This window comes from Myotis yumanensis, unplaced genomic scaffold, assembly GCF_028538775.1.
Source record: "Myotis yumanensis isolate MYYU_CA2020_CCGP unplaced genomic scaffold, mMyoYum1.0.hap1 SCAF_3, whole genome shotgun sequence".
In the NCBI taxonomy this organism is placed as follows: domain Eukaryota; kingdom Metazoa; phylum Chordata; class Mammalia; order Chiroptera; family Vespertilionidae; genus Myotis; species Myotis yumanensis.
Window position 1 is genome coordinate 166,291,346 of NW_027223754.1, and position 11,501 is coordinate 166,302,846.

General features: G+C 43.2%; 1 protein-coding gene across 1 annotated transcript; it reads right to left on the reverse strand.

Moving 5' to 3' along the window:
* Positions 1-2,855: 2,855 nt before the first annotated feature.
* On the reverse strand, positions 2,856-3,734 carry H1-7 (H1.7 linker histone). The gene has a single exon (XM_070408815.1). It carries the CDS (start codon positions 3,732-3,734, stop codon positions 2,856-2,858), a length of 879 nt encoding a protein of 292 aa, XP_070264916.1.
* Positions 3,735-11,501: the final 7,767 nt, after the last annotated feature.

Genomic DNA, 11,501 nt, shown 5'->3' on the forward strand with positions numbered 1-11,501 from the left:
TTCATTACAACTCTAAAGTCCAACAATTTTCTTTTTTTTTTTTTAAGTCCAACAATTTTCCGATCATCATTGCACTGGGCTGTTGAGATAAAAGGGAAGCAAAGAATTGAGGTCACGGATGTTCCATTTACTCTGACTAAAGTTAAATACCCAAATAATGCCACTATATTGTGAACAATGAAAAGTGGGAATTATGTTTTATCCATCTTTATTCCCAGCAAAAGGCCCAGCATATTGCAGGACTTAGTCATAGTGAACACTAGTGATGAGATCAGCTATTCTTGGGAATTCCTTTCACAGAAGTACCCAGCTAGGATTAGGATCTAGATAATTTTGATAGCCTGCCAATGAGTTAAGGTTATTTCTTCTATTTCATCAGAGCACAGCCACCCTAAAGCTTAATGAAAAATAATCGGAAATGATCATTGTTAGCTATATAAGATCAGGGTCTGTCATTTAATAAATTTGGTAAGTTTACTAATAAATGAAGAAATCATAATATAAACAGAACAGAAGTGTGATGTTCTTAAGAAATCTAGAAAACAAATTGTTACCAGTGTTCTTTCCTACCAATCTTAAGGGAAAAGATGTCCTAATTCTAGACCATCTGGTTCTTTAGGTAAAAATAACTGGGACTATAAAGGGGCAATACATGTGGCTATCATAAGAACACTTGATTAAGTTTGTTCTAATTGTGTTTCTCACTGCCTCTTTTAGATGGCTCTCTAGTCTTTTTTCTTTAAATTTTTATATTTCAATTACAATACAATTCAATATTACTATATAATAGTTTCAGGTGTGTAGCAGGGTGGTTAGATATTTATATAATTTATGAAGTGGTCCCCCTGATAAGTAGTACCCACCTGGCACCCCATACATAGTTATTACAGTATTATTGACTATATCCCCTATGCTGTACTCCACAGCCCCATGACTATTTTGTAACTACCAATTTGTACTTCTTAATCTCTTCAGATGGCTCCCTATTCTGATTCTGTTTCTGCTTGCTTCATTCTGCTGCTCACAGACAATGTAAAAGCACATATGCCTAATTACAGCAGGGGGAAATTTTAAAGTTCAAATCATCTATGGATGAGATATCAGACTCTTCTGGGAAAAGCTGGGTTTGGCATACTCTGTAACAAGCTCTCCAGGTTGTTCTCACACTTTCCCATCTCTCACCTTCACTCACCTCTTTTCAGAATAAAAAGCACCTCCAAGGTGCCTTCCTTTCCCCCCACTCCTTTGGCTTCAGCTGGAAACATCATTTCCCTGAATCAACTACTCTGCTGTTTCCCTTCCTAGCAACCCTCTATCCTGCAAGGCTTCTTGGAATATCTGGATGTTGTTCCAATGAACTGAGCTACCTGGCCAGGGCTCCTTAGGAATCATTTCTGTGTCCTGTCATGGCCTATGGCATGAGAACTACTCCCATCTATTCTTAACTCCCACATTCAGAACTAAAAGGAATCATACATTTGCTCCATATTTTATATATAGTGCTCAATATATGTTGTTTTTTTTCGGAAAAGCAAAAGAACTAGCTATTCATTATCTAACCTTCCCCATCTCCTTGTGTTTCTGATATGCATTCTATAAATCTGAATAGTTTACTCTCTAGGAGTTGGTACTTTCCCAGTTGAAAATTCCCTTATTGAATTTTGTCAATCAAAGCATATGTGATATTTAAGTCCTTCTTATTCTACTGACACATAAAATCATCCTAGTTTAATACCAGTTTTTCTTTCTTTCTTTCTTTCTTTCTTTCTTTCTTTCTTTCTTTCTTTTTCTTTTTCTTTTTCTTTCTTCTTTCTTTTCTCTCTCTCTCTCTCTCTCTCTCTCTCTCTCTCTCTCTCTCTCTCTCTCTCTCCCTCTCTCTTTCTTCCATTTCCCTTTCCCTTTCCTCCTTTCCCTTCCCTTCCCCTTTCCTTCCCCTTCTCCTTCCCCTTCCCTTCCCCTTCCCCTCCCCTCCCCTTCCCTTCCCTTCCTTCCCTTCTCCTTCTCCTTCCTCTTCCCTTTCTTTCCTTTCCTTTCTTTCCAGAGAAGGAAACCATGGCCATGAATGGTTAAGTAGTAATTCAGCTAAGGTCCGAGTGGCAGAACTTTGACTAGAACCTGGTCTTATTAAGTACTGATCCAGCAGTTTTCTGCTATAGCACATTATCACTCCATCAAGAATTGTTTATACTCGTTTAACTCTCAGTGATGAGACAGACCTGCCCTGTGCCACGCCCTGTGCTAGATGCTTCACACACACTCATTTACCCGAGGATTAACATATAAAACATTTTAAAAATTATCATCGGCAAAAATCTAGAAAGCCATTTACAATCAATTCTGGGAGAAGGGACTTTTTCCTAAAAAGGAATTTCAGGTACGAACACTTTGGGTCAGTGAGACCACTCAACCTAAAGGCTGTCTCCTCTTGCCCCAATGATTCCTCCACTTTTCTCCTTACCTGCCCTCGCCCCCAAACTCAATATGGAGTTGCTAGGGTGTCTAACATTAATTCAATACTTCTGTCTAATACCATGAATTACTGGTTTTCTTCTACCTGTCTTCTTTTGAAAGGCATGTTCCCGGGTCCTGTAGCAGGAACAGACTCAATGACTTTACCTCCCCTCACCTCACATGTCCCTGCTACAAGGTCTCACCTCCACAACCGCCCCCCCGCCCCCCAGGGGATAAAGAGGAAACAGACACAATTTGGTGATTTGAAAGGTCTTGTGAATAGTTTGTCCATTTCCATGAGTGTGAGAGCGGCTCTAATTGGAACCCTCTGGGGAAAGGCTTCTGCGCCTGGAGGAAGGGAAGTTGCTCCCACACCAAGGATTCCCGCTGGCTGCCAAGGGCTTTCAGATGCTGCGGCAGTCTGAGCGAGCAGCCCCTGGGCCCGTTTTAACCGAAGCTGACCTCGGGACGGTCCGCCTTCCCGCCTTCCCGGGCTCCTGCTTCTTCTCCTCCCTGGGCCTCTTCTCTCGGGACCGAGGCCTGTCTTTCACGGGCCTTCCTCTGCCCCCGTCCATCACCTTGGCCCTCGTGCCCTCCTTGGCTCTGGAGCGCACCTGGCCCCGGACTCTCGGCCTCAGCCTCCTCAGGGCGCTGTTCACCCTGGCGTTGCGTCTCCAAACCTCCCGGGCCCTCCTGGCCGCCTTGCGGCAGCGCACGCGGCGGCGCCTCCGGGGGCTCCGCAGCCCCGAAGGGGTCCTCCAGGACCGAACGCCCTCCTCCGACGTCGGGCGGGGCGCCGGCTTCCTCTTGGGCTTTGGAGGCTTCCAGACCCTTAAGCAGCCGGAGGTGTGGCTGCCGCTGACCCTGATGAGAGTGCTCCTGATGCCAGGCTTGCGCGCGGAGCCGGCGCGGCGCCGGCACTTCCTGCGCACCTGGTAGCCGGCGTTCCCCAGCTCCTTCCTGAGAGTGGCCACCGTCAGCCCCGCGTGCGAGACGATGGCTCCGAGCAGCAGCTGGGACACTTTGAGCACCGAGCCCAAGTCCCGCCTCGGCGGGGCCGCGAGGATTTTTCCCGTGGGCTGCGGGGTTTTAACTTCAGCGCCTTGAGATCCGCCACTGGGCTCAGCCTTCTCCGCCCCGGCCTCGGCCCCGGCCCCGGCTCTGGCCACAGCCCCGGCTCCGGCCACAGCCCCGGCTCCGGCCACAGCTACAGCCCCGGCTCCGGCCACAGCCCCGGCCCCGGCCTCAGCCGCCTCCGCCACGGCCCCGGTCGCCTCCGCCATGGCCCAGCTCTGCTCCGCGGGGCGCTGGGTTGGGGACTCACCTACAAAGACCGAGCTCGGGCTGGGGGGGCTGGACCACGTCACAAAGGCGGGCCAGCCTGGAGGTTCAGTGCTAGGAGGGGGCTGGCAGCTCCCCCCTGGGCAGGGGCCTTTTTTACTTTGAATCACCTACCCCTTCCTTCTGGGTCTAAACCACTGCAGATCTTCCACGCAGATGCACCGGAAGAACCACCTTTATAACCCTCCCGAGTTTGTCCCCTGCTCTTATGCTCACACTTCTCATTGATCTTAATCTCGACCACTTTTTGAAGTTCACTGGTTTTCTGTGAAAATTAGTGCACACCACCTACCCATATGTCCCTAAGGCGAGAGACACTGCTCTCAACTGTCCAAAACAAGTCCTAGATGCCTCCAAGAAGTAAATGTGGTGGCTCATAACACCACCCCGCCTAGAAAGGCCCACTGTTAGTCCCTTCAGCTGTGTCTGCAGCCATGTCTCCTTGACTCTCCACCACAGTGGTACCCACACCTGGAAGTTCAGATGCCTCATTCCGTTGAATTGGAACAATCAGATTCCAAACAGCCCAAGAACATTGGTCCAAACATTCCTTGAACAGCCTTTGAGCTCATCTCCCTCCACTGCCTCTTCTAGGATTGCCCACCCCCTTTCTCTGCCTAGCTGAATCCTGCTAATGATTTCTCTCCTCTTAACTACTACAATTACTTTTACACTCCTATACCGCTTTTTCTTTACTTTAAATTAATTTGGCATTAGAGGGTACAATGTGCCACAATATTTAAAAAACAAACAAACAAACACCCAACAACCCTGAACTTGAAGCTGGAAAACATAGATACATATCTTAATTCTTTTCTTTTTATTTCTTTTCTCGTCTTTTCTCTTCCTTCCTTCCTTCCTTCCTTCCTTCCTTCCTTCCTTCCTTCCTTCCTCTCTTCCTCCCTTTCTTTCTTTCTTCTTTTCTTTCCTTCTTTCTTTCTTTCCTTCTTTTTTTCTTTCTTTTTATGTTTATTGTTTTTAATAGAGAGAGGAAGGGAGAGGGATAGAAACATTGATGAGAGAGAAACATTATTGATTGGCTGCCTTCTGCCTGCCCCCTTCTGGGGATGGAGCTCAAAACCTGGGCATGTTTTCCTGACCAGGGAATCAAACTCTGATCTCCAGGTTCCTGGGTTGACACTCAATGACTGAGCCACACTGGCCAGGCCATATCTTAGTTCTTCAACAGCCATATGAAATTGATAAATCCCTTAATATCTTTGGATCTGATTTCTTTAAAAAAAAAAAAAGGCAGTAATCCTTCCCTACCAACATCACATAATTATTGCAATGGTTCAGAGAAGGTGATGGTAGATGACAAGAGGCATAAATTATTTTATTCTGACTGTGTCTTTCCAACTAAATAAAAAAATTTCCTGAGAGCCAGACAGTCTTTCAGTTTCTATGTCTCATCCTGTACCTAGCACTCACTATCTCATCATACATAGCAGGCATTTGATTGAGTCTGCTAAAACTTCTCCCTGGTGCCGAGGCTTTCTCTGGATTCAGAAGAAAACTCCCAGAAAACCAGTAGAGCAGAGCAGGATGAATTTCAAAGGGTTGGAAATGAAGGGACCAAGGAAGCTAGCTGCTCAAGGATTTCTTATTTTGGACACTGTTTAATTGGGACTAATTCATAGAATAATTCAAAGAATACTTCAAATTGCAAAGTATGTCATACTTTTCCAGAGGACATTCACGTATACTCAACAGTCTACTGTGACATAGTTTCTTCCAGGAATCAAAGTTCTAGGAAGTAGCTTAGACCTGCACTTCTTAAACATTAATGCACACTTCATAAAGTGCAAATTCTAGTAATTAGGTCTGGGATGGGGCCAGATGGTATACTTTTTAACGAACTTTCAGGCAGTTCTATCTGGTTAAAATACAAGTGTTGTTGTGGGGGGTGGGGGTGGAGTAGACAATGAGAAGGGATGTGGCAGGAGATGAGATTGGAAAGGTGGCATAGGGCTGAGATGTGAAGGACAGATACCATAATGACACATCTGTAAGTGGTCACAGAGCAGTAAGTGGTCAAGTTTGGATTCAAACTGAAGTCTATTTCATTCTAAGGCCTGAGTTCTTAACTACAATACTGTGCTTGGTTTCCCTTTCTCCAAGATTGACCCTCCCAACCTTACATATCTCTATTATCTCCATAATCACAGCTCAAAATCATGAGTATCTACGAGCATTCACTGTACCTTGTCCCAAAAGAGTAGTGTGAACCTGAGGATCTCCAAGGAGAGGGGACTAACATGTAGACAGTGCACCATGGAAGAGTTGCCAGACGGAGAGGCAGAGCCACATGGAGCAGGATTTCTCCCATTTGTGTAGTCTCTTGATCTGTCTATACTTCCTGGTTGCATAGGTCAGTGGCCACAGGATGGGGCAACCACCAGGAGAAAAAAAGAGACAAAATTGTATACTTTGAGAGCAGGAGGAAAGTAAGTGAAGTCTGACCTTCCAATCAGCTAATTCCAGATTGGCTGCACACAATGGTATCATCATGAAGGACAAGAACCAAGTCAAAAAACCATTGTATTAATACCCCTGTGATTATAAAGGAGGCCAATTAGCCTGAAATGAAAGAAAAATTAATATATGAAAAACATATCAAAAACACCTATGGCAAAAAAGGCAAACATTTTCATTTATATATAATCATTTACTTCTATATAGATTTCTGTATAAATGTGCTGTAGGTAATAGAGGGATAACAAAAATTCGAGGTAGGAAACAAATGCCCACTACCATTCAGCTGGCTCAGAGAACAAGAAAACCAGCTGACAGACATTTTTCATAGACCGATCCTTTAGAGTTCTTGTCTTCCTCTTTACAATAAATCTACTTGCCAGCCTTCTTCTTCTGGTACCCCAAAAGGAAAAAAATACTGCAGAAAAAAGCACACCAATTTATTTAGGAAAAGGGTCAGTATAAGCCAGCATTTAGCCCCTAATCAGGAGATACCAACCCAAGATCCAGAAAGACAACTATCCCTTGCAATTTGAATGGTCTCTGATTATAAACCAGAAGTTATCACTTAGAGAGGACATCATCACCCTATTGTGAGAAAGAGCAACAGCTCTTAATTTCTGGACGCCTATGGGTTGCAGATGGGAGTTGGGGGGGGGGGGGGGGGCGGGGGCAGATGCTAGGGGATAATGTCAAGCTTAAATCCTTCTGCTTCAAGTTCCAGAGCAAGATTGCTTTGTTCTCAGTTGATAACAAGACTCTTCCTCGAAGCTTCTCTGAGATCTCTAGAGGAACTTGTTTGATTTAGAGAATACGCAAGCTTTACTATACTAAAATGTAAGAACATCAGAAATTTCAATTAATCTCACTCCCTCATACAGAGTTATACAGCTCTAACTTCACCAAGAATAACTCCATGCCAGAGCGCAGCAAAAATTAGGAGCACACACTGATCTAACCTCCATCTGTAACTCACTGCCTCTCCTAATCCACAGGCCTGAGTTCCAAGGTGTTAGGTCTTTCTGACTCAATTATCTTGCAGTGACTCAATTTACCTCTCTCCAAACAGATAACAGAAATGTGTTCAACAGTCTATTACAACTCCCTCACTGACCTTAAACTGCTAGTTCTTTTTTCTGAAAAGGAACTTTTCTTCTCATTTTGTCTTACGTTCTAAGACCCTTTCCCCTCCTGAACTACTATGTGCCTCCCACTTTAATGCAAATGACCCCAAAATAGTTATTTGAGCAAATAAGTCTGCTAGTACTTTCAGGGCTTTGAGGAAGACTACAGTGGTTCACAAAAAGGAATGTTAAAACTAAAATAACAAGATTCCTTAAAAGCATGGAGACAGCCTGGCAATTGAGCATCCATCCTTTTACTCTTCAGCACAATTTCTCAGAAATGAATTCCAGGTGATCACACTGGGAGGCCCAGGCAAATCTCTCAGCAATTAACCTGAAAATATCTTTGATGAAGCAATAAAAAATTATCATTTTATTAAATCTCAATCCTTGAGTACCCTTCTTTTTAACATTCTGTGTGCAAATAAAGCATTTCTGCTATGTGCTGAAGTTTAGTGATTGTCTCAAGGGCAAGCCTTTGTGCAATTTGTTGCAAGGTGAAGTAGCCACTTTTTCATGAAACAGCATTTGTACTTGAAAGAACAACTGAGATACAAACAATAATTATTCAAAGTTAGGTATTTACCAAACATTCTCAGAAATGAATAAAGTGACTCTATAATTTTATATAAAACAACTGACATACTTTATTGCTAATGGTAAAATCCAGTTTGTAGACAAAAAATAAAATTTTAGAAGAGCTATATCAGCTAAAATAAATTTGACACCATCCCAACACTTTCTGTTGAGATCAGTGGTGATATTAACAATCATGATTTTTGGACAATGCATAGTAAAATATGTCGGTTTGGGGAAGATCTGCCTAACTCAATGAACTAATATTTTCCAAATGCCCAATGCACTGCAATTTTACAACGCAAGGTTACAGAATTATGTGTGGGTAAAAGAAGAGAGACCATTAGTTTTTTATGTTACGGGGTAAGAAAAGTTCACTGATATGGTCTCAGATTTCACATTGCAACTAACCTTTTTTTAAAGAGAGTGGAAGGGATCTCATTTGATATGCACATGAGAACTCACACTGGAGAAAATCCCATTATTGTAATTAATAGAGAAAATCCTTCAGAAGAAGCTTTCCCCTTACTGTATACAACAGAATAAAAAATGGAACTCAGTAACTTTGGGAAAGCCTTGAGTGTTACTTCACCCTTAGGAAACATGACAAACCATACCAGAGAAAAGCCCTATGAGTGTAACCAGAATAGAAAATCTTTCTGCTGTAGTTCTAAACTTACCACGAATAAGAGAATACTCAGTGGGGAGAATCCCTATGAACACAATGAGTGCTGAAAGGCATTTATTGCTCTTTCATCCCTTAGGTAACAAAAGACCGTTCACAGTGGACAGAAATCTTATGAATTTAACAATGAGTATGGGACGATTTCTCTCTCCTTAGGTAATAGAGATAAATACTGTAAATATCACCAATGTGAGTGAGCCTTCCATTTTGCACAAGATAAGTTACACAACAGGAACACATAAGGAAAGTGACCCCTCATCATTTACATTGGAGAAAATTCCTTTAATGTAATTAGCAGGGTCAACTTCATGAACATGTGACTAATGCTGCCATACAGGGCTCCATGCTTGAAGTTTGATACTGAGGTTGTCATCTTAAAGTTCTTAATAATATTATTGTGAGTTTGTGTTTTATGTGTGAAGAAGCCTGTGCTGGAATCCCGGAAACTTATGCACAGTCCTGCCTCCTGTCACCTCACCACCTCTTCAGGACAGGTTCTACATATCAATATACATGAGAGCTCTCGTATATATTATTTAATTGTTATTATATTATTTTTATAGCTAAGTATTATTCAAAAAGTCTCCTTTGACATTAGCATACACAAATATGCCAAAAAGAGGAGCAGCCTTCTCTACAAAACCTAAAAGAAAGAAATCCGTGGACCTATGGATCTAGGCTAGAAATCTAGATTATTTACCAATACTACAATCACAAATCGGCTATAAACTTAACAGATTAAAAAGCTAACTTTACAAAGCACTTAAATTGATTCAGAAGTTATATCATTAGAAACGTAGAATTCATTAAAAAAATAAACCTTGTGTATTTAAAGAAACATTGAATTCTACTATTCATATAAACTGCCATGAAACAACAGCCAATGCTGGGAGACAATACCACATATTTCAACCCCCACCCTCATCACCAAAGAAGCAGCTTTGTCCCCCAACAACCAGATTGCTCTTCTAAAATAACACTGGATTCTCACTGACCTATCAGTTTCCACCTTTATTGGGTTCAGAAAAACTGAGATTCTTTTTCTTTACCTCTGATTTCTAATTTCCCTTATTGGATGCTTGATTAATGTTCCCACTCATAGTTCCTATCCCACTTTCTTATACACTTCTTCCTTCAACCATCAAAAGAATAAATGAACATTAAGTTTATACTTTTAAAAAAAACTATATTAAAAACCAATAGGAAGGACAAACTGCCTAGTAACAGCCACATAATAACCTGGGTCCCAGGTGTGGGTTACTTGCTCCTGGTTTTCCATGGCGGTCTTGGCTCCTGAAGTGTGCAAGATGAAGCTTGAGAAGGCGAATTGAACTATCATTTGACTTGGTGATTGTTGAGGGCCATCAGAATACACTCGGTTTAAATTTATGTCAGCTGGACCCAGGGAGCAGGCAGAGCCACTCCCTTGGGGGCGTGACCAGTCAAAAGATTGGGCGCCACCCAGTTTGACTATCCCGCCCAGTGTTAAGAGGATGGATCTCATGATGTCGAAGGCCCACCCAGATGTGACGTAACTTCCTGTCATTGGGACTATAAAATAAACACGCTGCTTTGGGACTTGGTCTTTCTGCCTCTCTGCCAGAAGAGGACAGAAGCCCACCCAGGCCCAGCTTTTGATCTATTTTATGTCTGTCTTTCATTATTTCTCAATCCCAATAGCGCCTCCCAGATTGCAGGAACTGGTTCAAGTCTCCTTCTCCGCGGTGCGCGGAGAGAAAACAGCCCCAGGTAAACCACATGTTTTATATTCTGGCGCCCAACGGGGGGGGCACGGGGTGGGGGAATGGGGAGGGGGGGGCTGAAAAGCAAGGAGGTTAGGCATGTCATTAGAAATCACTCCAGAGTAATTGTGGCCGACACAGTACCTTATCCACTGAGCCAAACCGGTTTCGGCAATTATTCGTTTTTCTTAACAGAACACTAGAACGCTGAGGTTGAGTACCACTGTACTAGGAAAATTTTTATCCTTGCATACCCTTTGTTGCCGGAAGCCAGTCCATCCTTGCTGCTCGTCACAGTCGCTGCAAGAAAGAAACGTCTGCACAGCATATGTCTCAAGGGACCTGGCGTATATGGCATACTGTTCTTAATATGTTTGCTCCCCTTCTTGGCGCTATGTGTTTTAACCAAGGCCACCTCTCCGAGAAAGGTCGTTTCCCCAGGTAGGGATTTTTCCCTGAAGTTAGGGAGGGAATAAAATCCCTTAACTAAGTGCCAGGTGGGTAGTTAATCAATTTAACTACGAACAATCACGCTTAAGCTACATAATCTTTACTCCCTAGAATGGAGATAAGAAATGCCCTAACCTTTGGAATAGAAATTGACAGGATTAAAATCAACTGGTATAAATACAGATGTAACAAGACAATAAAAGACAGAATCTGGTGACCGAACCTGGCTGGAGAACCTAGGGAGAGAACATGGCAAGAGAACCTGGACAGAACTTGGCTGGAGATCCTGGCTAGGCTGCTGATCAACTGAACGCTGTCTCCGTGTCATTCCTTCTTCGCCAACTCCGTCCACACCTTTGGGGACCCCTGGACCTGCTGGGGCTGGACCCCAACACTTTGTAAAGTAAAATTCTGATTAAGGAAGATGGTCTTATTTCCTACCCTGCCTCCAGTTGTCTTTTATCCTGCATCGTTCTGGTGCAGGAACCGAATCTTGTTTCACCATTGCCCTCCAGTTCCTAATTATTTGAGGCTGAGTGTCAAGAAGCAGATAGATAATGGTGTGATAAATCTGTTACAACTGATAATTCTGGATGCCTGTCATGCTTGTTTTGTAGCACATATCTTCCCCCAAGCCCTGTCTTTTTATGTGTAGAC